Here is a 27,785-nt window from a genome sequence, read left to right as displayed (position 1 = left end):
CTTTTCAAAGAAAGAATACTCTTTTTTTTGCAACCTGATTTTCTTAAAGAAAATAATTGGCCTACTTTTTAAGAAAAACAAATTAATGTTTCAGTGATCTTTGGTGGTGGGTCCCCTGGACTACTTCTTAATGCCCCTGAAGCTTGTATACCAGTTCGCAGAGGGGAAAGAAGACGCCTTTGCGACTAAGTTATCACCTAGACTTGGGATTTTGTAGCTTATCAATAGGTTCCAACCAGATTTCCTGTCACAAACTATTGACAAATAGGATATACAGAACTGCAATATGGAAGGGGTGCCCACAACACAGCCATTTCAAACAGCGATTTGTAAATCATTTCTAAACCCATTTTAGGACCTGTAGATGTTTACCGACTCTGACAATGGGTTTAGTACATAGGAATAAACTTTTGTGGCGTTTCAAACCACAAAGTTTTGCATACTGGCCCTAAGTTCTCACTGCTGAGATAATACAAAATATTAAAGTTTGCCATCTCTTCAGTGCTAAAACTCACTAACATACTAACTCATTGGCTCACTCAGTTACAGACTCATACCCATACCAAGTTATGAATCTCAATAGTGACTACGAAATATCGACCTGTAACAGTACTGTCCGGAATATGTCAGCTTCCACAATACCATCAAGGTAAATAGACGTGGGGTTAGAATAGTAAATTATACTCTCCTGTGTGTGAGTACATTGATAGAATGTTGTCAATGTCTTGTGTTCAATGTTGTTGCTGGGGTATAGTTGAGTAATCTCTATATTTGGAACTTTGACAGGCAACCAAACTCATGTTCTTAGGGCTAGACATGTTGATCATTAGGTAATGCCTACTATGTTGAATTTGAACACTTCCAATGCCGATGTGCCACCCGCTCCACGCGGTAGAAAAATACTTTACACACTACCAACTCACTCATTGGACAAGAACTCGAACCACGTCAGGTCTTGCTTGGACTCCACGCTCCCTTCCGACGAACAGTTTCGCTGCTTTGCTCTGTGAAGTAAAAAATATGAAAAACAGGACATAAGATGGTCAGGAAGAAACTTCTCTAACACCACAGAAGTACCCATGCAAGCACCTGTAGAACCGAACTCACAGAGATCTCCCCCGTGCGTCAGCCTTGCTTCACTGAAAGCTGTTTCCTTGAGTTCAAACCCTCTTCGAAGAAGTTCTAAAGTAAGGGGCTCTGGACGGGGGGTTGTAAATCTGTCTATGAGTGCACCATTGCAGGCGGTGCCATTTATAATACAATGTAAACAATTTGCCACTTAGAGATATCTGCTACAAAGAGAACCTCATTCCAGGAGATGTGGTGTAGTGATGAAGCTACTGACGGTAGAACATGGACTCTACAACCCAGACACTGGCTTCGTCAATCCCTCCATCTCAGGGTGCCACAAACCACTGATTAACTAATGTTGACGCGTTCACAGCAGACTAACCCCCAGCATAAAGCACTGCATGCAACACCCAGAAAGCTACTCACCCGTGGTATTCTTTGAGTTCTTGCAGAACCTGCTGTACTATTAACCTGCAGGAGGAAGAAGACAGGACGGTGAGATATGAACCCACTCAACAAGTGGCTAAGAAACCTAGGACCCTAGTCACAAAGGGCCTCCACACTCGTGGCGGGGGCTCGCACTCATGACAATGGCCTCTCACTCGTGGTAGGGGGCTCCCACTTGTGACGGGAGCTTCCACTCTTGACAGGCTCTCCAAAGTGATAATCTGCAATGCGGAGATCCCGCCACAAGTGCGGATGCCCTTCGTGAATCGGGCCCCTGGTGTGTTTTGTAGGCAATTCAACTTTAACAAAGACTGGCATCACGATTAGTTATGTGAACACAGAAGTTCCATACTGAAGGGGTGATGAAATGGGACAACATTCACACCGCTTTTTGCCAACCCTTCCCAATAAAGGCGCTATATTACTGTCCGACCAGCCAACCTGATACACCTGTTGCCCAAAAAAATATTTCTCTGCACCTTACATTGCTTATAGCTTTTCTCTGTTTTCGGTCCTTAGTCGCAGTACAGTGCTGCTCCTTAGCTCCTCCCTCTCAATTTAGCTTCTACTTTGTTCTTTCTGTTCCTGCTACCATTTCCCATTGCCTCATATCTTGTATTCCTGTTTCTCACCCAGTTTTGCTTTTGCTTTCCATTTTGTTTCTGTCCTTTGCTCCTGTACATACCCACCCTTCCTCATTTTTGCTCCTTTTATCCCCACGCTGATGGTGCTTCTCCTTTCGCAGTCTCTTGTTTTCTTGCAGTTCTTATCTCTTGCTTGTTAAGTCTCTGGTGTCCTTCAGCTTGTTCTGACCTATGTGGTCTGCAGTTTGCCCTGTTTTTCTCGTTACAGATCCTGGGCTCCTTGTGTTCTGTTGCTGTTTGTTCTACACTGTTTCCTTAATACCATTCTTTTTCATGCTTTCTGCAGTTCTCCAGTTCTTTCTACTTCTGTTTCTCCATTCAGCCTCTAGTCTTGCCCGTTTGTATTTCTAGTCCCATGCTTGCATCCTTGTTTCTTCTGCTTTATGTGTGCTTGTCACTTAGAGCTGTTTTCTCTCTGGATCTTACCTTCTACTCTTCTTGAGCTCTCAGTGTTTGGTGAGGGTTATTTTGTTTCCCCGCCTGTGAATAGCTGTGCTCCTTTCGTGCCGGCTCCTGGATTCCAGGAGGCAATCTCTGCCCCATCTTTGTGTTACACGTAGCCTTAAGTGCCATTTTGTGTGATGTTGTGTAGTCTTATGAATCTCCACCTTGTCTCTTGCTGTTATGTTTTTTATTTATTTTTATAAAGCTCGAACGAATCACCCCTAAAGAAGGTCTCTCGTTGCTAATGAACAGGTCCACAATATTAGAAAGGAGTTAAAAGAGCCAGTTTTTGAGGAATTTCTTAAATCGTGCTAAGCCTGGACAGGATTGTATGTACAAGTGCAGCTTGTCCAGTGATAGGGGGGCCATATATGCCGAGGATCTGCTGGATCCCAAAGGCATCTCCTGTGCACGTACATCCAATCCTTGCTTGTGCCCCACGGTCCAGATGGAGAACCACTTCTGCTGCTCCTCCTCTATGGAGTTTGCAGAATGACTATCTGTAGGAATAACTATCACAGAGACATTGATCTTCCTTATTAGATTTGAAGTTTTGTGTCTTCCCTTTATACGACCCAAGTGCTTAGCCAGTGTTTGTCGAGGTATTGACTAATTTCTCTGTTTGTAAACTTAAGAGTTGTCTTGCCTTCTCTGTCCCCTTCCTACTCTGTTCATGTCTGATTTATCCCGGATTATATCATCGCCTGCTCCTCTGCACTGGGACACCAACTCCCTCCTCTTTAGATCAGTATCACTGGGACTTAAGGGGTATTCCTCCCAACCCCCACAGGACTGGCCACCTCACTCTTCTCGGGTAAGAGCATGTGGTGCTTTTGATTTATACGGTTCAATCGAATGACCCTTGTAATTGTAATCACAGGCAGAGTAGCAGAATATCGAGGCCTGAATGTAGTCGGACTAAAATATTGAGTCCTAAATATTGTTTACAAAAATATAACAATTTTGAAGATAATCAATACAAAATCTACACCCAATGGAGCGATATTTTCGTAAAGCATACTTCGGCCACAATATTTAGGTCAGACAATATTTTTGTTATCGATTCTATGACAATGAACCGTAATCATAAGTTCTATGAGCAATACCGAAAATCCTCTGCCTCCCAATTAACTGGTTTAGAAGTGTTACACAGTGGATCTAAGTGTGCATAGCAACAAGCAGGTATGTACATGTGATTATCTACATGCAGACCACCATCTTTTTTAAATTTTGTATTTTTCCACAGCAACTCACTATGTTCCAGTCAGAACTCAAATGGAGACTAGGCCTATTGGCTTTGACAACACTTGTTTACTTGTGGCGCATTTTTTTCCTAATCCCTTCTGTAGGGAGCTGAAGTGTGATTACGTCTAAACCCTAACTTTCTTGTCAATAGGAGAGATTCACTAAGGGTTTTCAGTTCTGTGAATCATCTAGTTAAGGCGGTTGTGCATGCTCCTGTGTGCTTACCACTCAAGACTTCCTAATCCCATATTTTAATGATTTTGTCTTTACTTGATAGAACCTCTTGTTTCTAACATTTAGGAGATGTCACTATGAAATATCAGCTTTGGTTGTTTTAGTAAAGTCTCCTTGGAGTAGTTCAGTGTTTTGCTTACACGTGATGTGGTTCTACGTGATCCGGCTCAGCCTTTTCCAGGGGTGGGGTCTCAGTGCCTGAAAAAAGCAAAAAAAAAATGTTTTTTAGTTCAGTACATTTTATTGAGATATTACAAAAATGCAAATAAACTGCATTATAAAAACAAATCAAGTAGGGGTATTGCTCAATAGTTATCCGAATAAACACCTACTCATATGGTGGCTCTATAACAGCAAAGCTAGGAATAAAAACAAGATTGCAGACGACAAGCCTGGTAAGAAATCAGCCGACTACCAAAATAACAACTGCTGATTGATAAGTACATGTCTTTAGAATTATGAAGTTAACTTAGAAGAATGATGAGAACAACAGTGAATAGTTGCTCCGCCACCAAGCAAAAATAATCTTTAAAGACACTCTGGGCCTGATTACGAGTCTGTCGGTCCCTGGAATGCCAGATTCGTGGTGGCGGTCCAGTCACCGCCACCCTGGCGGTCTGACCGCCCCATTACAAGTTGGGTGGTCCGACCGCCCCGGGACCACCGCCAGGGAACTGCTGTTCGTTGGCGGTTGCATGGCCGTCAGGAGGCCGCAATATGCTTGGCGGGACCGCTGCGGTCCGCTAAGCATATTACAAAGTTTCCTCTCCGGAGGAGAGGAAACAAAGGGGGCCCTACACATGTGGATGAACACAGGGGGCATAACATGTGCCCCCCTGTGTGCATGCACAACAGTTCCTGTGCGGCATGGACTTTCAAGTCCATGCCATGCAGGAACCTTGTGAGGCGTTCCCATTGTGGTGCCTTTTTCAAAGGCACTGCCACCTTTGAATGAGGCACCGCCCTGGGACTACCACGCCGCCTACCAGACTACTTCAAAGTCATAATCTGGCAGGCGGTGGCGACCTTCAGCAGAGCGGTTTCCCAGCGGTTTGCACCACCACACCACAGCTCTGCAAAAAGTCGTAATCAGGCACTCTGTGTTATTCATAAACAAGGCTCCTGGCTTTCCGTTTTTACTGATTTTTACAGATAAATTGAGACTGAACGTCACCTATTTCCTGTCTGTATTTATTTTTAAATGGGGATACGTACAATACAAAGGGCAAACAGGTATCAATTTTGTTTTGCTTTCGGCCTGATTGCGAATGTAAAACATGTTTTTCACATGCAACAAACCCTATTTTGCGATTTGGTAACCTGTTACCGAATCGGAAAATAGGTTCGCAAAACAGCATTTGGAAGGGGTGTGTTTAGGGCGTCCCTTCCAAATACCGAATCGTAACAGTATGTATGAATGTTTTGTGACCGTGAATGCGGTCGCAAAACATTCACAATTTACCTTCCCCTTTGTGAATGTATGCAAAGCCTTTTTCTAAGAGCAGGCAGTGGTCCGTGGGACCACTGCCTGCTCTTGAAAAATGAAAGGAAAGCTTTTATTTATCATTTTGTAAAGCATCCCGTTTTCCTTTAATTTATTTTAGCGATTAATAACATTAATGAGGTGGGAATCGCTAATTGCGATTCCCTGAAAATAACTATTACAAATGTCTTTTGGACGATTCGCACTACTGTCAATCATGAGTACTAGGTCAATAGCTAAGCAGATTGTCAGGTAGGGGAGTTTAAAAAAGAAATAAAAAGATTTCATAATGAAGCTTAAATAATACCAGCAGTACGGCTGCCTACGCTGTTCTACAGTGCAAATGGTTTCAAAGACTGTATTGTACTGTAAATGACTACAATTCATTGGGCATTCAAACACGAGTAAACATTTGTTGGTTAAATAAATGTGGAAATAAACCATTTGTAGTTTCATTTTTTACACTAAACACTAAATAAATATGGATAAAAACAGGTAAAATGAACACAACATAAATATGGATAAATACAGATAAAATGACCCAAAAATAAATATGGATAAATACAGATAAAATGAGCAAACACATATGGATAAATACAGATAAAATGAGCCAACATTAAATATGGATAAATACAGATAACATGAGCAAAAATAAATATGGATGAACATAGACAGAAAATAGCCTAAAACTGGGAGCCCTATTCCTAAAACAGCAGTGCTAGAAAAATACAAGGTTCAACCACTTCCCAGCAACGATGCAGGATAATGAACAGCGCCGATTACTTGAAATCGCTCAACCTACAGACCAGTGATGGAGCATAAACCGTCCTGCGAGAAGGCACGACAACAGCAACAGTCCAGGAGCATAAACATCAGCTTATAGCATATACAAAGGATCACGGCCATATAAACAAGAGCATAGGAAAGACATAAAACAGCAACGTACAGAAGGCAATGGTGCAACATAAACACCAGCGCGGGGAGACACAAATCATCTCTATACACCGGAGAAACAGCAGTGCAGGGGCACAGGAAACAGTTGATCTAGAAAGTATTCACATGAATTTTTGTAGCTGAAATGCTTATTTCTGCCCACACTATTGGAATTGCTTTACATAGGGTGTACAACAGATGATACGTAGACCTATATAGGTGACTGAAACTCTGAATGAGATAGAGGCGAGGCTGAGTGGGCCGTGAGAGAGTATCAGTGTCATATTTGACTCTAAAGGAAACTAAACAGATGAAGGACTGTACCACTTAGGACACAGGGGGATAACCATAGACGCTGGCACTGGGGAGGCATGGCAGTGTACAGTAGAATTGCCCATACAGGGCAGGACTGGAAGTGGAATATGTGACCGAGCCTTGAATAAGTCTAAGCTAGGCGACACATGTGTCGGCTGTGGCTGTTTTTCCTAAGAACCTTTCATTGGAGAAGAAAAAAAACAAAGATAATGAAAGGTATATAACTCTGAATACAGAGTTTTGAATACACCTGAATGCAACAGAGAGGTTCAAGATTAGAACCCTTAATTATCTTGAGCTTGTATACGATGAACTTTGGAGGGGCACATAGGGTAGTGTGTACATTTTTATCCACTGTTGCCTATCCGTGTGATTCATTAATGGATCAAAACATTCCTTTATAATGCAATTGATGCAAGGAGATTGGACCACACCTGCCGTAAGATCATGCGACTGCAGTTCTGGTCGCAGAGGCATGCACCCTACAGGTGAAAAGCGGTTGCAACTGAAGTTTTTTTTAGGGATTTTAGTGTGTGGTGTTGCAAGAGATCTGCATGGAGGGTGTTCTAATAGCAGGGAAACAGAAGACTCCATTATCTAATTATTGAAGCAGAAGTGTTGTAAGCCTGGTGAAGCTTGGGATCACACGAGGCGGGAGCGGTGCGGTGGGAGTCTGTGCAAGATTGGGTGGCGGAGTAGGGTCATGATTCTTGAACATTAAGACCAGCCTGTTCTACGGGTCATGGGGAAGAGGAATGTGGTATTTCATAAGGGAGTGGGCGGCAAAAGATTTGAAAGGCGGCAGAGTGGAAGACCGTGAAGGAGTCTATTGCAACTGTGTATTTATCTACCGGCAAGGAATTTGGTGTTGGGTTTAGTTGAGTTAAGTGGAAGGTGAGGCAGGATTGACTGTTGCAGATGGTGGAAGCTGGACCTTACTACAGAGATTCTACGAGAATAGAGTCTCATCAAAGTGTCCGACGATATAAAAGGTGTAGTTGCATAGCAACAGGGTGAATTGTTGAACAAAGGAAGACTCAGCATGTTTTAGCGTTGACCATCACGCAGAAGGTGGCCTCCAACAGCGAGTTCGCCACTCAAGCTTGGTGAAAGTTGGTCAATCCTTGGAAAAGAGAGGAAGGGGGGCTAAAATCAGTGGAAAGGGGAAAGTGGTAGGCAAAGAACAGAATGAAAGTGCCAAAAAAGGTGACAAGGAGGATGGAGAACACAGCCAGAGAGTAGATGTGTAGTAGGAGGAGCCACCCAAAAGACTGGAGGCAAAAACACACGATTAAGCTGTTCCTCGAAAAAGTGTTTTTGGTCATATTTCTCAGAAGAATTGAGGCTCAAGTTAGCGATGATAGAGGATAGGTGGTTGTGTGGATGCCCAGGCTATGGTATATTACTTAATGCCCGAGTGTCCATTCGCTCTATTTAGAGTCAGGCAGGCCGTCAAGTTTCCGATGGCAGTGTCCCAGCTGGCTTTGCAAGCGGAAATCCTACACGACAGCTCAGCAGCCTTGAGGCCATTCGAATTGTCTACCCAGTTTACAGCGGATGTGCGACGTATGTTTTTCTGTTCAGTACCACAGGGAGAGCGTGCTGGTCCAAAACAGAAAGGAACAAAAATTACCCCATATTCTGGAAGAAAACTCTCGGATGCCAGGGTCACTAGTACTCAGTTTTTCAAAAGCAAACTCCAGTTTTCAAAGTTTATTTTTGTAAAACTAAATATGAACTATGGTGGAGACCTCTTAATATGGTTGGTGCTAGTTTGACCAGGGTGGCATAGGTAATCGTCTCTGCCACCATGCCAAGGAGAGCGCACTGAGTCAGTATATGAATATTTCACGTTGCTGCGCGTAAACGTTTTTTGCCAGACATGGGTGTTACAGATACTACACAGTTGTTGTAGGAGCTAAAAGCTCAGTTAAATTTTCCTGAGCACAATTACAGAATGAGCAAAATGGATTTTTATTTCATATTCCTACCAGTCGGTCACTGTGACCGCCAACCAGGAGGCCGGAATACATTTCTTGGCTCAGTATTTGCTTGACTTGTTCTTTTTCGTGGAAGCGGACCCTGGCACGCGACTCCCGTAGCAGCGCGTTCCAGCTCCTTGGATTGACCTTCACTAACTCTCTGCACGTCAAATCGTTAGGTTGAAGGAACTCGCTGTCTCTTCCAGCTTTTTTACCTTCTTTGATGTCCTGTCAGTGTTCCGCTGATTATTTATTTATAATGTATTAGTTAACGCGAACATGACTCTTGCGGGGTATCAGAGCGCTTTACAATGTTCAAGGCAACATGTAGAAAAACAACACCAAAAAATGGGGCTGGAAGCATAATTTGCCTGCGCTGTGGGGCACTTGAGTTAGGTCCTCACACTTGTTGAGATGTGGGGGAGCTGGACCACTGAGGTGCTTCAACTGGAGATTGGTAGAGTCCAGCTCTGGACACCCCTGCTAGAACAGAAGACGACCGTATAAAGTCTACATTCACTGCTAAAAACTTCAACTCATGTTAACTTCTTAAACCCCACAGATGTTTGTTTCTGCCCCAGACTCTAGCAATACCCATTGACTCTAATCTGCTGCCCGCCTTATGGTTATCGAATGAGTGCCCACTCACTTTACAGAGGGATCTCTCCCGTCTTCCTGATCTCCGCAGATAAGAACCTCTGTATATGTGGGGCTAGGTGACGCAGAGCTCAAAGTGTGTGCTATCATTGAGGCTGTTTAAATACCTTTAAAAGAGTACAAAACATGAAATAAATGCATCAATGAGCTTCATCTTTTAGGACGAGATGCACAAAGGGTCTCCGCACTCATGACGCATGCCCCGCATTCATGGTGGAGTCCCCGCACGAGCAGGGGATTCTCCGTAATGAGAATTCCAATTGCGGAGAATCCGCCCCAAGTTCAGGGACTCCCCCACGACTGCAAAACCTCCGCCAGGAGTACAGAGGTGCTTTGTCAATGATGCCCTCAGTTTCCTTCAAATAGATCTGAAAGTAAGAGATTCAGGACAGAGAAGAATAGATTAGATTAAGTACAGAATTAAGTTTATGGCTTCAGTGTTTACTTTCAGAATCTGTTATGCCTCGCAGGGTATTTTTATGCCAAGCTATGCAAGTTGTCTTGTCTCCGGTTGTAATGGCCACTTGTCAGACTTTTTTATGCACCAATTTTTGATAGAGGCATGAAGTAAATTTATTCCAGTCGATTGTGTAACCCGAGGAGTAGCCAAAACTATTTACCAAGTTAAGTAACTCTGCAATGGACTTTTCCAGTGAAGATAAAGTTACTAGTATATCTTCTGCAAATATTAAATGCTACTATTAGTCTGGAACCATCTTGACTCCTAGGCTGTTTCACTGGTCTGGACGGTGATGGCTACAGGCTCCAAGGGTAAGTTAAACAATATGGGAGGGGGGCAGAGAGCTTAGTCTAAGAAGAGTGCTTTGGAATCAACTTCTCTAGACCAGTGACCACTCTACATCCTCCCATATTTCAAAGAGGCCTTGGAAACACAGGTGTTGTCCTGACAAATCAAACCATGTCCACATCATCTGCAAAAGTACAACCACGCATAACGTTGAATAAGAGTGCCGGGGGCATGCCACACGCATAATAAGTAAACAAGTCTAAGAAATAGCTGTGAGTAGAGACACCAATGATGACACAGCTTCTTTTGCAGAACAGCAGTTATAAAAATACTAAACTGAAATACAGTAGTAAGATGTCACTGACCTTCTGTCACAGGGCAGGAAGAGCCCAAGTTATGAGACATCCTCTGGGTGCAAATCTTGTCCAGGGTGGCAGGGACCGACTTCGACCTCAGCCGTTTTCCAGTGTCATAATCCTAAAAATAGGAGAACCCACAGAGTCAAAACACAGATGGAAATTGTTTAAAAATTCAGTTAAAGAGAACCTGCAGCATGGTGTAGCACCGCCTCAGTCATAAAAACTACATACACCCAACAGCATTTACAAATGGATGGGGCGTATCCAAAGTACACATATTTGAACTGATTAAGGTACAGTTTATGGGTAATTTGATACATTTCTTAGATATGTTCAATTAGTGTAAGTAAATAGACCATTGTCATTGGTCAATGAAATGGATATTCCTGACCAATCCGATAGTCACTCTTGAGTTATACAAAGATGCTTGACAGATGTAGGAATCTCAATTCTAAAGAACATGAGCACAAGGTCCTGGCTCCTAGACCAGAAATTACCAGCATTGGGATCAGGTTCAGTCAAGAACTTCAAAATAAACATCCTGAGCAGCTGCCTCTGTACCTACTGCGTGAAACAATCAATTTGATTGGCCAAGTCCAACTGATTAAGCAAAGAACCAAATGATTGGCTAACAGACAGTGACAATATTTACACTTCACCACACCACCTCACCACCCTGCAAGACACCAATAAATGAATACCGTCCAACTCCTTACATTGAATACTTACAAAAAAAATATGGGCCCACCCTCAAAACAGATCTACACCCTTAGCTGGAGCTTCTTTACTAGGAAAAAAATGGCAAGTCAGCATCCATTGCATTCCTCCCTAACAGCAACCTTGAGAAGCTTGACAAAGATGCACCGCAACAGCAACCATGAGAAGCTTGACAAAGATGCACTGCCACAGCAACCTTGAGAAGCTTGACAAAGATGCACTGCCACAGCAACCTTGAGAATCTTGAGAAAGATGCATTGCCACAGCAACCTAGAGAGGCTTGACAAAGATGCATCACCACAGCAGCCTTGAGAAGCTTGACAAAGATGCAATGCCACAGCAACCTTGAGAATCTTGAGAAAGATGCATTGCCACAGCAACCTAGAGAGGCTTGACAAAGATGCATTGCTACAGCAACTTTGAGAAGCTTAAAGAAGATGCATCACCACAGCACCTTTGAGAAGCTTAAAAAAGATGCATCACCACAGCAACCTTGACAAGCTTGACAAAGATGCACTGCCACAGCAATCATAAGAAGCTTGACAAAGGTGCACCGCAACAGCAACCATGAGAAGCTTGACAAAGATGCACCGCAACAGCAACCATGAGAAGCTTGACAAAGATGCACTGCCACAGCAACCTTGAGAATCTTGAGAAAGATGCTTTGCCACAGCAACCTTGAGAAGTTTACAAAGAGGCATCGCCACAGCAACCATGAGAAGCTTTACAAAGATATATCACCACAGCAACCTTGAGAAGTTGACAAAGATGCATTACGCAGCAACCTTGAGAAACTTGACAAGATGCACCGCCGTAGCAACCTTGTGAAGCTTTACAAAGATAGATTGCCACGGCAACCGTGAGAATTTGACAAAGATGCATCACCACAGCATTTTTGAGAAGCTTGACAAAGATGCATCGCCACAGCATCCTTCAGAAGCTTGAAAAAGTTGCAAAACAACCATGAGAATCTTGAAAATGTTGCACAGCAACCATGAGAAGCAGGGCAAAAGATGCATCACCACAACAACCTTGAGAAACTTGAAAAGATACACTGCTGTATAAACCTTGAGAAGCTCTACAAAGATGCATTGCAACGGCAACCTTGAGAAGTTGACAAAGATGCACTGCCACTGGAACCTTGAGAAGCTTGTCAAAGATGCAATGCCACAGCAACCTTGAGAAGCTTGACAAAGATGCACTTCCACAGCAACCTTCAGAAGCTTGACAAATATGCATCGCCACAGCAACCTTGAGGAAACTGAGAAAGATGCATCACCACAGCAACCTTGAGAAACTTGACAAAGATGCATCGCCACAGCAACCTTGAGAAGCTTTACAAAGATGCATCGCCACAGCAACCTTGAGAAGCTTTACAAAGATGCACAGCAAGCAAATTATCCAAAATTACCAGCTACACCCCATCTGCAAAAGGAGAACAACTTATGGCTGCATCCTCAAACTAGACCATGGGATCCCACGTCCGACAAGCATACTCAAGTTAATCTCTGCCCCCCAAATATTGGTTCAATACCACTTTAAGATGGTTGATTATTCCAAAAGAGGAACTGTTCTTTTTCTACAAATTCCTCCAGGCTCTTAAGCGCCTAGACAGACCTTTGGTGCGTGTGAAGTAGACAAAGTGTCGAACCCCCAAAATAAAATGAACTCTGTAAAGTGTTATGAACTTGCCTTATCCTCCCGGTCGGTGCTGCATTCACACAGGGCCAGATCCCTTGTCCCAGCGTTGGAGTCTCCGCTTCCAGCCATAGTGCCCTTGGTCCAAGCCATGAGGCCGCCTGCTGGCAGGTTCAAAGACTGACTTGGGGACGTGCTGGCCATGCTGTCGTAATCCAAATCCTCATTCTCCAAGGCGTCGAGGCTGAGCCTGGGGAGGGGAGGTGCGCACTTGTTAGAGTAAAAACATCCAAACATAGTGAACTTATGCCAGTGGGGGCAAACAAGCAAACACTGAAACATGTTCACGAATACTAAATCTTTGAACACAATGTAACTTCCTATCAAAGTCCTTACGATTTGGGCTTGGACACATCGGCAAATGCATCTGTATATCCAGTTCTCTAGACACCACATCAGGGGTTCACTGAAGACATGGCTATCAACCCTGAAGAGTTTTCATCTTTAAATACTGACTCATAGATTGCAACCCAGCCAGATCTGAAGAAGTGAGAAACCACAAACTCCTTCAGTTTGTTTCATAACGACTCGCTAAACCTGGTGCAACAAATCAATGAAAAGTTAAAGTTAAGTCAAATATTTCTTTAAGTCACCAACTAACATATAGGCACCGTCTTTCTTTCGCCCCTACGTTTTCTCTTGCAGAAGGGCCTTCCCAGACTAATAGTCTTAGATAGATTTGTTCCGGAAATGTATTCCCCGCTCTACCGGGTGCAGTGGCATGTTTCCACCAGCAGAACCTCCATGGGCAGTGCCGGTGGAATCCTTGGACCACAGTCGGTCAGTCAAAGTACCTCAGACCATCCATCCTGTTTAGTGCAGACATTCTAAGGCCTTCTAAGGGAAGGCCTTATGGTCCACAAACAGTAAAGCAAATAAATGACCTCCCACGTGCTAGGACAAAACTTCTGGAGTGTAAGGGACATTTATTTTTTGCTTTTCAAAAACAGACTCTGCTTTGGAAGTTTGTTTGTGAGAAACGAAAAACAGTGCCCTGTGGTCACTCTGAACATGGCGCCTGCCCAGCTAAGCTTCAGTGTCTTTTAAAGATCTACCATGGTGGGAGGTCCGCTAAAGGCTGGGAGATCAACATAAAACAGGCGGAGGTCTCTAGATATGGCGGCGGGAAGTCAGGGCACCGAAGCATGTGCTTTTGCTGCCTCTGCAGAACAAAGTACTGCCCAACAAGGGCTAAATGTTCCCTAAAGTGCTGTATGCCTACGAAAAGGCTCCCCTGTTATATATGATAAATCTCTTTTAGCCCATGAAGAGAGAACTAGGGCTGGAGCTTTTTAGGATACGGCTCCCAGACATTCCAACTTTTCTGACCAAGAATTACCAGGAATGCAAGCCCCCAAGTGCCCTGTTTATGGACATTGAGGGGACTCCTAATGCTCCCCTGAACTGCTCTTACTTCGTGAGAAATAAAAAGGGTGCCTGATAAGATTGCACCATTTTCTCTAGAAAAAGTTTACCAAGAGCAAGTATTTATTGGTTACAATTTCTATTCAACCCATAAAATGGCTCGTTAGCAGTAAATATGTCATATTTTTTGTAAGGGTTCAGCAAACCACTTGTTTTTTTTTTTGTTTTGGTGTAAAATATCTTTCATTAATATGGACAAAAGGAAAATCTGTTTAAACTATCCCCTCTGAGCAAGCAGTAAAATGGTGCAAATGGATCATTTTTTTTTTTTATCAATGAAAAATGCACACTTTATGGCCCCAGGATTAATTTAGTACTTTGCCTAGATCTAAACCAAATAGCATGATCAGTGCCAAACATTTAAGGGGAATGTGTTGAATTTCTAAAATAAAAAAAGTAGAAGCTGGTGCCCAAAGTGTTTCTTAGGAGCCCACTTCCTGTTCTGCTAAACGCCGGGGCGCAAAATACTAAGACTGCATTCTTCTTTCCACCACTACTCTACTCTTGTCTTTTTAATTCATGATTCCACCTCATGCCTCTATCTCCCTCTACTCTACACTTCCTGTCTCTTTATCTCATGAATACTGAGTCTGACTAGTCTTGATTCCACCTCATGCCTCTTTCTTCCACCACCCTACACTTCTTGTTTCTTAATCACATGAATACCGAGGCTGCCTGGTCTTGATTCCGCCTCATGCCTCTTTCTTCCACCACCCTACACTTCTTGTTTCTTAATCACATGAATACCGAGGCTGCCTGGTCTTGATTCCGCCTCATGCCTCTTTCTTCCACCGCCCTACACTTCCTGTCACTTTATCTCATGAATACTGAGGCTGCCTAATCTTGATTCCACCTCATGCCTCTTTATTCCACCCTTCACTTCCTGTCTCTTTATCACCTGAATACCAAGACTGCCTCGTCTTGATTCCACCTCATGCTTCTTTCTTCCTCCACCCTACACTTCCTGTTTTTTCTTCCACCACCCACACTTCCTGTCTCTTTCTTCCCCCACCTACACTTCCTGTCTCTTTAGCTCATGAATACTGTGGTTGCCTGGTCTTGATTCCACATCATGTTTCTTTCTTCCACCCTTTGCACTTCCTGTCTCTTTATCTCATGACTACCGAAGCTGCCTAGTCTTGATTCCACCTCATGCCTCTTTCTTCCAACCCCTGCACTTCCTGTCTCTTTATCTCATGAATACCGAGGCTGCCTGGACTTGATTCTACCTCATGCCTCTTTCTCCCACCCCCTACACTTCCTGTCTCTTTATCCAATGAATACCGAGGCTGTCTGGTCTTGATTCCACCTCATGCCTCTTTCTTCCACCCCCTGCACTTCCTGTCTCTTTATCTCATGACTACCGAAGCTGCCTAGTCTTGATTCCACCTCATGCCTCTTTCTTCCACCCCCTGCACTTCCGGTCTCTTTATCTCATGAATACCGAGGCTGCCTGGTCTTGATTCCACCTCACACCTTTCTTCCACCACCATACACTTTCTATCTCTTTACCTCTTGCAGGAACTCTTTCATCCCTGCTTTCTCCCTTTGTCACTGTTTCCTGTCTTTATTGTGTTTTCTTTTCCCCACTTTGTCACTGTTTTCTTATCTTTCTCTTCCTGCTTTCGCCCTTTCCTTCCTTTCGCTTTTGCTCTGTGACACAGTCTGATGATGAAAATAAGTCCTGGTCTCCAAAAATGACACCCACCGCCTGCAATCACATGCCAAATTATGCAACGGCTCACAAACTCCTTATTCAAACACCAGCTCTTTGGGCCTTGCACGATCACAAAAATCAAGAAAAACAGCTGCAGAACAGTGTTTGAGGGCTGCCCACAAAATAGTAAAATAAACATTTCACATTTATATTTTCAAACAAAATATTGATGCCTTGGTGCTGCTTCTTCTTTCTGGCATTGTTTACTTCCTGGCAGATGGCGGTATTGTCAGATGGTGATGGTTGAAGTTGCCCATCTGTTACGCAGGGCGTGGCACGTGACGCAGGACGTCGTGACGGCCGCAGCGCAGCACCTGCGAGCATGGCGGCCGTGATGAGCAACTCACGCGCGGTTAATAAGGAGAAGCTTCCAAAATGAACAACATATTGAGACACAACTGAGTTATGAGAGACCAAAATAGATGTCCACGTGCCAGCCACCCCGCTCAGGGCGCCAGCTGGGGTGCGAAGGGTTTGCGCGCGGATAGCATGATGGTCTTTCGACAAATGTTTTGTCCTGAAATTTTAACCGCAAAACAAAACACTATAAAGTGCCCCGAATTATTCATAAATTCATTGCCTGGAGTATAAATGCACCCCCAATCTTCCAGGCCCATTAGAGGTGGGGGTGGGGATACATTTTGATCAGCGCTCTTTTCAGCTAAGTGGGCATTCCGAAATTTGTGTAAACACCTCACCCCCACACATTATCTCCTGAAAAATGTCCCTTGAGAACCCCGATTAAATTTCCTGGGGAGGGGGAACATGGGGCGAATTTAATAAACCCAGAATTCAATGTGGAACACACCAATTCCACATATTAATATGTTAGAAAGGAAAATAGGATATTGGGGGTATTTACAGCTCTTTCTAAATACTGCACCCTGAGGTAATGGTATTTAGCGGATGCATTAAATAATTCTCCCTTTACCGACCCACTTGGGGTCAGGGCTGAGGTATCTCCTGCTAGGTGGATGTAGGTCACGTGATATATATATATAGCACTGCCCTAAGGTTGAGTTATGTCAGTTGTAAGTGTTAAAAGTTTAAAATGACTCTATACTTTGCTAAAATATAATGTTTACCTTTTGTAAGTCTGTTTTACATTCTTTTTTGCTTTCTCGAAAATAAGTTAAGTGACCTATCACTTATAATTCAACGTACAACAGTGACTAATTTTACACAAATAGAAATATTTTGTGGTGTAAATTAACATTTTTGGCAGGTGAGATGGCCCCGCCCATAATTCATCTCAGGCCACACCCTCTACTTTGGCGGCACTCCCTAATTAGAAATATTGGGCTGGTTCGGATCTATTATGAGTATTCAAGGAAGGTGTAGGGGTTTGCTCCCCACCTCATCTAAAAACTGCACATCTCACTTGTTGGATTAGAGCACTTTTTAGGAGAATCGCCCTCAACCAGTGAATGTCACCAGCGGCACCTTTGAATTAAAAGTAGCTTGTTGCGATACACGTCAGCGCTCTTTAGTGGGGACCAGTTGCATGTTGCACTGTACTGCGCACAAGCAGGAGAGTAGTGTGTCTGAGCCAGTAGAGTTGGTAGTGTAGAAAACTACTGCATGCTACAGAGGAGGTGTCGGGTAGTCCATCGCCTGTCACTGCATCGACATACCACTAGATAGCCTCCACTACGTTGGCTATGTCATCTTGGGGAGACTTCCACCGGCTCACGGTTTTACGTCTATGCCTTAGTAGTAGCCTCCATGAATACATTCCACTAGTCCCAACCAAGAAACGAGAAGGATTCGAGGCCCTCTGGCCAGTGCCCTACACACTACCCGCAGCCTAGTGCCCTAGAGGCTACCCGCTGCCTACTGCCCTACACACTACCCGCTGCATACTGCCCTACACACTACCCGCTGCCTAGAGCCCTATACACTTATCAGGGAAACTGAAGGTGCCTTATTATTCAAGAAGGCACCCATGGCAAGTGACAACAGACCCTCTCTCCAGCAGGTGAGATGTAGGCACTATTCCCTACCTACCAGAGTACCATTCCTTGAAGCAGTCATCGTAAAGCAGAGAAGGCGAAAACTCACCAAAATATGGACTCTGTCTAAAGTAAAGGCCTCTCTGACCAGCAGCCTTAAGTACCAGCAGTCTGCTTTGGAGTCTGGGGGAAGCTCTCCCACCCATAACCACACTGGACATCACACCTCCAACACGCGAGCAGAGGGGAATTCCTTTACTTATAGGGCACTGTGGCAAAGCGGCAGCGGTTCACTTACCCTAGGGACGGAAGCCACCATGATGGAGAAGGGGCCAGTCCACCAATGCCCATCTCTGCTGGCCGAAAGGTGGGAGTGCATCACAGACACCCATGATCTTTGTCTCCTGACGCATGGGGACATTTGCCGGTGCTTGCTTTACAAAGGAAAACCGGCCCGATTTAGATTTCGCTGGACAGGTTACTCCATCACAATGGTGACAGATATCCTGTCCGCCAAAATATAAATCCCATAATATCATATATATCCGCTCCAAGGTTTTGATCAGAAGCCTGTGGCTGGAGCTATCAAACGTTGCGCCGCTGAATACCAGGGCTTTTAGTCTTGATTCCACCCAACGCCTCTTTTTTTCCACCAGCAGACACTCCCTGCCTCTTTCTCTCACTCTTTCAGGTTCTTTTCCATCCATGCTCTCTCCCTTCGTCGCTGTTTTATCATCTTTCTCTTCCTCGTCTTTCTCCATTTTGTGTTTTTCTCTGTTGCTCTGGATCAAAGACTTTTGAGGAACATTTTGTGCTGCTCCCCAAAAATCAATAGCAGCGGGGCCCACAAAGGAACCACCAGTTCAAATTAAGCACTGCATTTCCCACCGTGTCAGGGACGCCACACTTTAATTTGAAAATGTAACACCATTTCTAGGGGGTTGGGGGGGTGCTTCGCTGAGTTTACTCCAATAGACACGGTAGTGGAACAGTCACCCTAGATCTGATGCTGACCCACAATCCTTTGCTGCAGAGTTAACACTGAATCTCTACGAAACCGCTGGTGTCTCTGCCAACGACAGTTGTTCTGGTTGCCCTCACTCAAGCCGTTATACGCCAGAGGTGTAGAGAGGAGATGCGTTGGTCTTTTACACCCTCCCTTCCACTCATCCCACAAGGCGCTGAGAAGCAGCCACTAGCAGCTAGACTGTCAGGAATCCAGGTAGAAAAATATATCAACGAAACGTCACATCAGGACTTCAGAGGTCTTGCTGGCATGCAGAAGTACTAGGGCTTCTACTTCATAGCCAAACAAACACCATGAGCTCTCGGGAATGGACGAAACCAAACCTTATAAACAGCCCTTTCCAAAATGATGGTCTATCCAATCAATGGAGGATGTCTGCGTCTCCCAATCCAAGAACTTGCAGAGTCTCTTCCTGTGATATCAGTTCCTGTTTGAAGCATGTATAGAGAAAGATGGGTTTGCAATGCATTTAATTCCTGGGTATTTCATCCTAATATTTGCCCCTTCCCACTATGTTGTCCAAACTTTTTGCTTTAAGCCGGATGGATCGTTTTCCTTCTGGAATCTTCTCTTGTTATAGTCTGGCTATTTCCCCTTGCTGATGTCATGATCATAGGTGGAGTTAATTTCAGAATAGTAAATGGACAAAAATATTATTTTACACTAACCCTACGCTTAGCTGACTCAAATAGAAACCGATGGTCATGCGTTCTGTGGCAGCATCACTGATGGTGGCGCATTATCTAGCAGAAGTGCTTAATTTGTAAAGAAATAAGTGCCAGGGCTCTTGTCGGGAGGCGACTGCAGCTTGCACCACATCTTGCCCCTCCCAGCGCTACCAGTGACAGCACCAACACAACTACTAATCATCACACTCCTACAACTGTGATGATTCGGACCATATCAGGCCCCCAAAGTTATAAGAATGCCTTGGGTGGCACCTAACAGTCATTTTTAATGTAGATTGAATTATTCAATACATTTTGTTGTGGACATCTCTAAATTAGCCAGACAGTGCCACCTTGTGGGAGACTTTTAAGCACCGATGTTGACAATTAAGTGCCGGTGCTGAGTACTGGAAACCACAGGCTCAAATTAAGCACTGTTAGCAGTCCGGAAGCATGACATCATGGTCAATACGGCTTTGTGCTGAGAAAATAAACATTCTGTTTTGGGTGTTGGCCATAGATGGAGTCGCTTATATGAGTGGAGTTAGTTACAGGTAAGTAACTCTTCCCTCCATCAGCGTGATAGAGATCGACTACAACATTCCTCTGTGGACACCGACTTAATAATACCACGCTAACAGACTGTGGTCAAATAATGCTCTCTGAGGCAATGAGTAGCTAAACAACCCATTACAAGGCAAAAAGTGGCATGTGTCGAATCTACTACACAAGAGTAACCCTGCACAAAATAAGGAAGACTGATAGCCCACTCTGCTTAAGGAAATGTAAGAGCCCCTTGTACATTTTTTAGCCCAACTGCATAAAGACCTTCACGCCCGGGTGCGCATTAGCAGGGATGGTGAGGTATCTAAAGACATCGAAGTCGGGAGAGAGGTTAGGCAGGAGTGTGTCCAGGCCCCTCTCCTAATTATCCTCTATATCAATGACCTGAACAAATCACTAGTAACACTTACCCACGATGTCCCCTATATAAATGGCAACAAAATCCCCGCCCTGTTATATGCGGACGACGCGGTGCTAATGGGCCGCACTCCAAAAGCTCTCCGCATTTTGGTCCGGGGTTTTGATGACTTTATGGCCTGTTTGGACTTATGCACCAGTTTAAAAAAATCTTTTTTAATGGCGTGTGGATCGAAGAAGTATTTTAATTCATCAATTGTTTTAGATTCAAATAGTTTACAAAGCACTCACACTTTCCCTTATTTAGGATTGGTTTTTGCATCAAACGGACTGTGGGCTTACCATGTGGCCTACTGTAGGAGAAAGTTTTCCAATTCCACTAATATTATACTCGGTCTGCCCAAGCCTAGGAATATAGAGGTTGTATCTGCTACTGTTAAGATTTTCAAACGACAATGTATTCCAACCGCTACCTATGGCGCAGAAGTATGGGGATTTACCAATAGTAGTAGCATCCAGAAGAAGAGAACCGATTCTGCCGCACAATCCTGGGCACCCCCATTTCCTCCTCACAGTATGCTTACCACTGCGAACTTAATTTGTCATACATTGAAGACTATATTAAAGTCCGTCCCGCATTATTCTGGCTTCGAGTCTGGAAAAATCCTGCGGCCCAACTTACTAGGGAGATTATATCCAAATGTCTAAAATGTGATAGGGGGATGGAAATACCTTGGCTGGCTGCTGTTTACAAAAGTTTAATCAGTGTGAACCATGAGCAGTTATTTCTAAACCCTTTAGACCTTGGTATCATCAGTAAAAAATCTCTCGAAATGGCTTTATATGCATCTTACAGGAATGCTAGACATGATAAAGAGTCTAAGAAATCGTCAGTTGCCAGATACATGCGCATTGAGAATACTTCCCACGTCCCGTCTGGCTACCTTCTAAAACCTATAAGCCATTGGGAAAGGGGTCTACTTTTTCGTTTAAGGATTGACACTATGAAATTTATGCTTTGTTTTCCACTGGGATATAATTGTAACCTTAATCATCTCCCTTGTCCCTTCAATAGCCAACATAATCAATCTATGCTGCATTTTTTATTCTTCTGTAGCTATTATCTGATACTCACTAAAAGGTTTTTGATACCTTATTTTAAGGAAAGACTTGTGATTGATTATAAGGCAGCTTATTGGAAGGTTATTGCTTTGGAAGATGATGAGCTAATTTATCAGGTGGGCTCTTTCCTGAAAGCAGCTGTGCGTACTCTTAAGTCTATGTGCCCCCGTGAATTCTGCTCAATTCATTCCACTTTTTAATTACTAATTTCAAACTCTTGGTATATTAACACTCTGAAGAATTGTTCCTCTTTATTATGTTTTCTTTTATGCACATTGTACTACTGGAGGATCAGTTTTTAATTGGAATCTTTTAATGCCCCCCTTGTCGCTGGTTAATTCTTATTGTAAATGTTGTTGCCTGTCTGTACTTTTATGGATATATATATATATCTGTATCCGAATAAAGATATTGAAATGAAATTTTTTTTAAATGAAGGAAATGTAGGGCACTCAGCACCTTTTACCATTCACTGTGGGAATGCCCGGAGATAGCGACATATTGGGGTGCAATTATGCACACAATTACACAAATTAGCGGAGCCACTGTGTCACCAGAGCCCAAGAGATGCCTCCTTAACATCTGGGAACCGACGGATCTTAACCACACGGCTCAAGACTGTGCAATGGTAGGTATGATGTTAGCCAAACGCAACATCGCTAAACACAGGGGAGCGCAAGCTACTCCAACACATCGAGAATGGTGCAGCGATATGGATGGAGCTATGGTGGCGGGGAAGGCAGTATATACACATAGAGGGTGCCCTAAGAAATGGAAGCGGGTATTGGGAAAATGGAACAACTTTAGAGGGAATATTTGTGCTCCACCTCCTGATGATTCAGCAACGGACATCAGTGAGTAATGGGATGCGGGACGGTGTTATTCACTTAATAATAATTTCAATGTAATAATTGTGTAATCCTCCGGAAGGGACGATTTGTGATGTGAAGCATGTTTGTACAAGCATTATTCTGTAACCGAACTATTGTAAGTTGTGCATATATATAATAAAATCTAATGAAAAAAAAAAGGCATGTGGAATCATCTAAAATACAACTATTCCTTAAATACCTTTAAAAATGGCGCCTGTCTCTTCTTTACAAAAAGTGACAATGGATTATTTAATGTATGTATGTCCATAATGAAAAACCTTTACTATTAGGGGAAGCTTTCTAAGGAAATCCAGTGAGCTTTGAGCTCAGTTTATATTATTGACAATGCTTCGGATATAAAAACGTGTACAGGTTTGCCAAAATGTGACAAATTGTCAGCTACTTATAATCCTCCCAGAATGCTCCCTCATTATATGCAAATTCATGCAGAAGTCCAAGAACAAGATTGATGATTGTTTGCTTTCAAAATTAAAAGTACACAGAATATGCAACTTGAAAGAAAATATTTAGCTTTAACTACTGAGCAAGTTTAAATATCATTTCTTTCAGGCATCATTTAGTATAATGCATGTGATGCAGGCCGATATTTGAAAAAATAATCATAACAGAGAAACAGTGCACAAGCATTGTGGGCAACATTATGTGGAACAAGAAAATAAAATAGGGACCTAACTCTTAAAGAAAGTCATAAAAGTCCACCAGCAGGCATACGTCCTTTCTTTGGGACAGATTTACGACTGGAAAACGTACTCTTAGCAAACCCTTTGTGAATTCCTTGTTCACATAAGCAAGAATATATGTGCATATTTTGCTTACACAAAAATGTGGTAAGAGACTGCAGATTCACTTTCTGCACACCCACTCTTTTTCCCCACCCTGAAACAAGTTTTACTCCTGCCATTTTCAGGAGTAAATGTACAACCTTCCCCCATTTGAGGTATGGCATAATTAGAGATGCTATTGTCAGAGCTTGGGCATAATAAACACGCTGCCATAATTTGGCACCTCACTGAATGGTACCAAAAGGGACAAGTGGATATTTTTACAATGCAGGTAGATTACTGGAAAACCTTGTCCCTTGGACAAGTAGATATTTCACAAAATTCCACACCCCTGAAACATTACCAATTAGGAAAAAGATCCAAAAGACAGTCTCCGCTCAAGCTTTGAATTTCACCCAGACAAAACAGAGCACCCTCAGCTAATTTGACTATGAGTAGCAATTTAATGTGATGCGCTATATGTTAAGTAGTTAACACTGTCATATGTTGGTCTCTTACTGTCCCCCATGCAGCAAGTGGTCGGTCTTACCTCCGTGTGTTGTCCGAAGGTGATATAGGACTCTCCCAACTGTATCGTCGTGATGTTGACATCGACCTCACCAGATCAGGAAATGCTTTGCGATCTTCATCATCCAGCGCCTCGTCCTTCTCCAGCCCTCCCAACCCTTCAGGACTAATAAACCCGTCTTGCGGAAGGCCGAGGTTTGAGCTCCCATGATGTGCTATATCGCGGATCTTTTCCCCAAAGTCCAGCGGACAACATAAGGGCGTAGAACAGGTGATAATGACTGCACCATCTGCAAAGCTCACATTGGCCTCGTCCGATAGGCGAAAGCTGGCGGTCACCCGGGAAGCCATTTGCTGGGCCGCGGCGGCGTCAGCGACACTGAGAAATCCCAGGTCCTTGTAATATTCTGTTTCACGCAGGGAAGGGTCCATTGAAACGAGGTCCTCGGCGCTGCTCATGACATCGGCGGCATGATCTTCAAGGTCCAACGAAGAGTCATCCTACGGTGAGAAGAAGAATTTAGCATCACATTTTTCAATTCACTACAGTCTTCATATATTTATTTACCAGGATAAATGGGATATTATATTTTGAAAAGTAATGTTTATATTTAATGTTTTATCACAATTTCTTATAATTTACAGGTCTCTGGCTTGGGGGTCTCATCTCGCCAGCCAGGCCTTCACAGGACACTTGCATTTGAGACCTCCAAGGCCCAAAGAGTTAACTTAGAGAGAGCATTGGGAGTCATGTTGTACACATCCCTGACCACATCTGACTCCTATTCCAAGACAGAGAAAAATACAACAGCGACACCTCTGGCTAAAAGGCAGATTGCAAGCCTCTTTAACTACATCAACAATACTTTACAACAACAAAGACTGAGAAGAATATAACAGCGACACCTCTGGCTAAAAGGCAGATTGCAAGCCTCTTTAACTACATCAACAATACTTTACAACAACAAAGACTGAGAAAGATATAACAGCGACACCTCTGGCTAAAAGGCAGATTGCAAGTCCCTTAAACTACATCAACAATACTTTACAAGAACTAATCACTAGGGCCACAGGCTCACTGGCCATATCTCCGGTGACTAGCTTCACTTTCTTGTCAAAGGAGGTGTGCTGTCCTAAATTACGTGTGTAATGCCCTGGCATCGCCTTTGAACTCAACCAGTCCGACTACTGTCATCTTATTTTGAGCTACGTTCACAATAATCAATTTCTTGGTGAAATTTCGACTTTTGCAAACAAGAGGAAAACGGAACCAATGCAGTAATATAAAACCTTACAAACAGTTAGCAAATGTGTTCCCTGTTCAAGCAACGTCTGCTGGCCGATGAAAAAGAGATGGTTAAGACCCTTGAAAGAAGGACTCAAGACCAAAGGCATTTAGACCCTGGCGGGGGTGCTAAAGCAGGAGTAATCATTGTTTGAACCCTCTTTCGTACCAGCACCTTATCCACAATCACAAGCACTGCTGACGTACACATGGTGTCCTCCGCTGATGCGTAGTGTTACAGGAGTACGTACCGCTGGTTGAGCCTTTTCCCAGCTGGCTGTGCAGACGGTTGACGCGTGGAAATGCCGCGCTGCCATTTTATGCGTTAGTGCAAGCAAATCACATGAAATAAATGAACGACACTTAATCCGTCACTGCTTCTCCTTTCTGTAATGTATGCAATACACCCCGTGTTTTCAACTCAGAATTAGGGTTTTCAGAGAAACGCTCAAAGAACGAAAGAGACAAACACTGTGGTGGTTCCCTTTTGTTAACGCTTCCTATATTCTGGGGGTTTTTTGTAACTGAGAGAGTAGCGTATGGAAATTTTAAGAAGTCACTCTAATCCTCAGTGGCTAACAGTGGGTTCACCCATTCATTCCACACCAGTGAATCCTCGTTTTTCATCACTGTTTTTCCAGGTGAGTGGGATTTCTTGCTGGAAACAGAGATTAGAGGTGGAAGCAGGGTGGTCTGTTATGAAGTCAGCCTGCCTCTCTCACTTGGTGTGCTGGTTGGTTTAGCTTTTCACTGGCCCTGCTATCTCAGCTGGTGAAACTGTTGCAGTCACTCACTCCCCTTTCTGTGTGTTTATTGTTGTATAAAGTTGACCTGAGGTGCTGCGACGCACAGACAAACGCATCCTCACTCAGTACTATAACAGTTCCTCTTCAAGCCTTGGGGTTTTGAACTAGTCTGATCTCCTGCATTTTAGGAAACTTATCTGAACTCTCTATATTCTTGACATTTCTGGGCACTAGGAAGTCCAGATTGACGCCCCGTGGGAGCCACCGGTACCCAGTTTTAAGCAGCAGAGGTCTGAATACATCAAGATAATGACCAAAAGCCAAGAAGTGAATCAGTCCCATTAGGTTTCCATACAGCCATTTTTGAGGCATTTACCCCGAAATCCAGCCATGTGGCTTCTTCAAAATCTCACTGAGACGCACCTCCTTCTAATCCCATGGACCCCAGAAGAGGTCATCGCCAACACTTGAATACACGGGTCATAACCTCTTTTCAGAAGAACCGACTCTCTCTTCAAAATGGTGTCCAAGCTGTCCTTAGCGAAGGCTGCCAGACAACAGGATCTGAGCCCAGTAACCAACAGGGTCTCTGTGACGTCATTTCAAGGATGTCATAATGCTGATGCGACGTCACAGGGGAGAACTGGCAACAGACGAGGGCTACCAGGCAACAGAATCTAGGCCTGGTAACCAACAGGGTCTCTGCGACGACATTTCAATGATGTCATAATGCTGTGGCGTCGTCTAGGGGAGAACTGGCACCACGAACTAGGGCTGCCAGCCAACAGAATTTGAGCCCGGTAACCAACATCATGACATCATTTCGATGATTATTATTACTCATTTTAAATGTATCATGAATTACTAAACAACTGTTGCTGTGCTCATCTCTAAATTAGACAATCGGCCGCGCTCTGTGCAGGTAACATCTGTGGGACGGTGGAGTCGCATGGGGGGGGATTCGAGGGACGATGCCGAGGGAAAATTATTTACTTATTTAATTTTCCCTCTGCATCGTCCCTTGAAATCAAACCCCCCCCCCCCCTTCCAACGCGGCCCCACCGCTGTTACCTGCACGGAACGTGGCTGCAAACAATGACACCATGTGGCAGACTGTCACAAGTGCAGGTGTTGCCAATTAGGTGCTGGAAACCACTGGCTCAAATTAAGCACAGACATAGGGTGCACCCGACACTGGAGGCTGCACAAGAAACTTACATGCATTCCAGTAAGTACCAGCAGGCGGTCAGTGGGAATTCAAAGGCAGTTGGGTAACACCCAATGAGGCCACCCCCCTGACCCCCCCCACACACAAAATGCTGCGGAGGCCCTTTACAATCGCAGGTCTCACACATATTCATAGGTGTTGGGTTTAATGGGGTCCCCCTTGAAGGGTGCGCCTCCCTGTGCTGCAAGGACTGAAAGATATTCCATTACTCGCTGCCCGAAGCGCCGCAAAGGTCGCCCTGAATGGCAGTCTAATGGTATCCTGGCATTCAGATAATCGAGATTAACCATCTCTAAAAGAGGCAGATGAGCCACGAGTTTGAAGGGGCAGTTTACAACGATTCTCCCATCCCGCTTAACTCTGGGACCCAGGTTTACAAAGAGCTTGCATTGTCCTTGCGTCATGCAAGGCAACGCAAGCCCTTACCGGGGATTTACTAAGCCTGGCAAAGCCACCCTGCGTGCCTCTGCGTGGATTAGTAAATCCAGAGTAACGCACGGCAGCGCATATCGCGGCCATGCGTTGCCCGAGTTAA

At 44.0% G+C, this 27,785-nt stretch overlaps 1 protein-coding gene across 5 annotated transcripts in view; it reads right to left on the bottom strand.

Annotated features, from left to right (window-relative positions):
* The window catches only part of ARHGEF18 (Rho/Rac guanine nucleotide exchange factor 18), a 334,968-nt gene that overhangs the window by 249,371 nt on the left and 57,812 nt on the right, over nucleotides 1-27,785 (bottom strand). For 3 of the 5 annotated variants that reach the window (XM_085639301.1, XM_085639297.1, XM_085639298.1), the window contains exons 3-8: nucleotides 24,014-24,492; nucleotides 12,972-13,167; nucleotides 10,569-10,680; nucleotides 4,226-4,283; nucleotides 1,498-1,542; nucleotides 924-1,004 (exon numbers count right to left, since the gene is read on the bottom strand). In XM_085639301.1, the coding sequence (XP_085495427.1) occupies nucleotides 924-1,004; nucleotides 1,498-1,542; nucleotides 4,226-4,283; nucleotides 10,569-10,680; nucleotides 12,972-13,167; nucleotides 24,014-24,450 (929 nt within the window). In that variant the 5' untranslated portion in view covers nucleotides 24,451-24,492. Of the gene's footprint in view, nucleotides 1-923; nucleotides 1,005-1,497; nucleotides 1,543-4,225; nucleotides 4,284-10,568; nucleotides 10,681-12,971; nucleotides 13,168-24,013; nucleotides 24,493-25,527; nucleotides 25,595-27,785 lie in introns of those variants that run through there. The other 2 variants (XM_085639299.1, XM_085639300.1) reach the window with 1 other exon arrangement.

Source organism: Triturus cristatus, chromosome 12 (assembly GCF_964204655.1).
Source record: "Triturus cristatus chromosome 12, aTriCri1.1, whole genome shotgun sequence".
In the NCBI taxonomy this organism is placed as follows: domain Eukaryota; kingdom Metazoa; phylum Chordata; class Amphibia; order Caudata; family Salamandridae; genus Triturus; species Triturus cristatus.
Note: the sequence above shows the minus strand (reverse complement) of the source record. Positions and strands in the feature narration are given on the sequence as shown.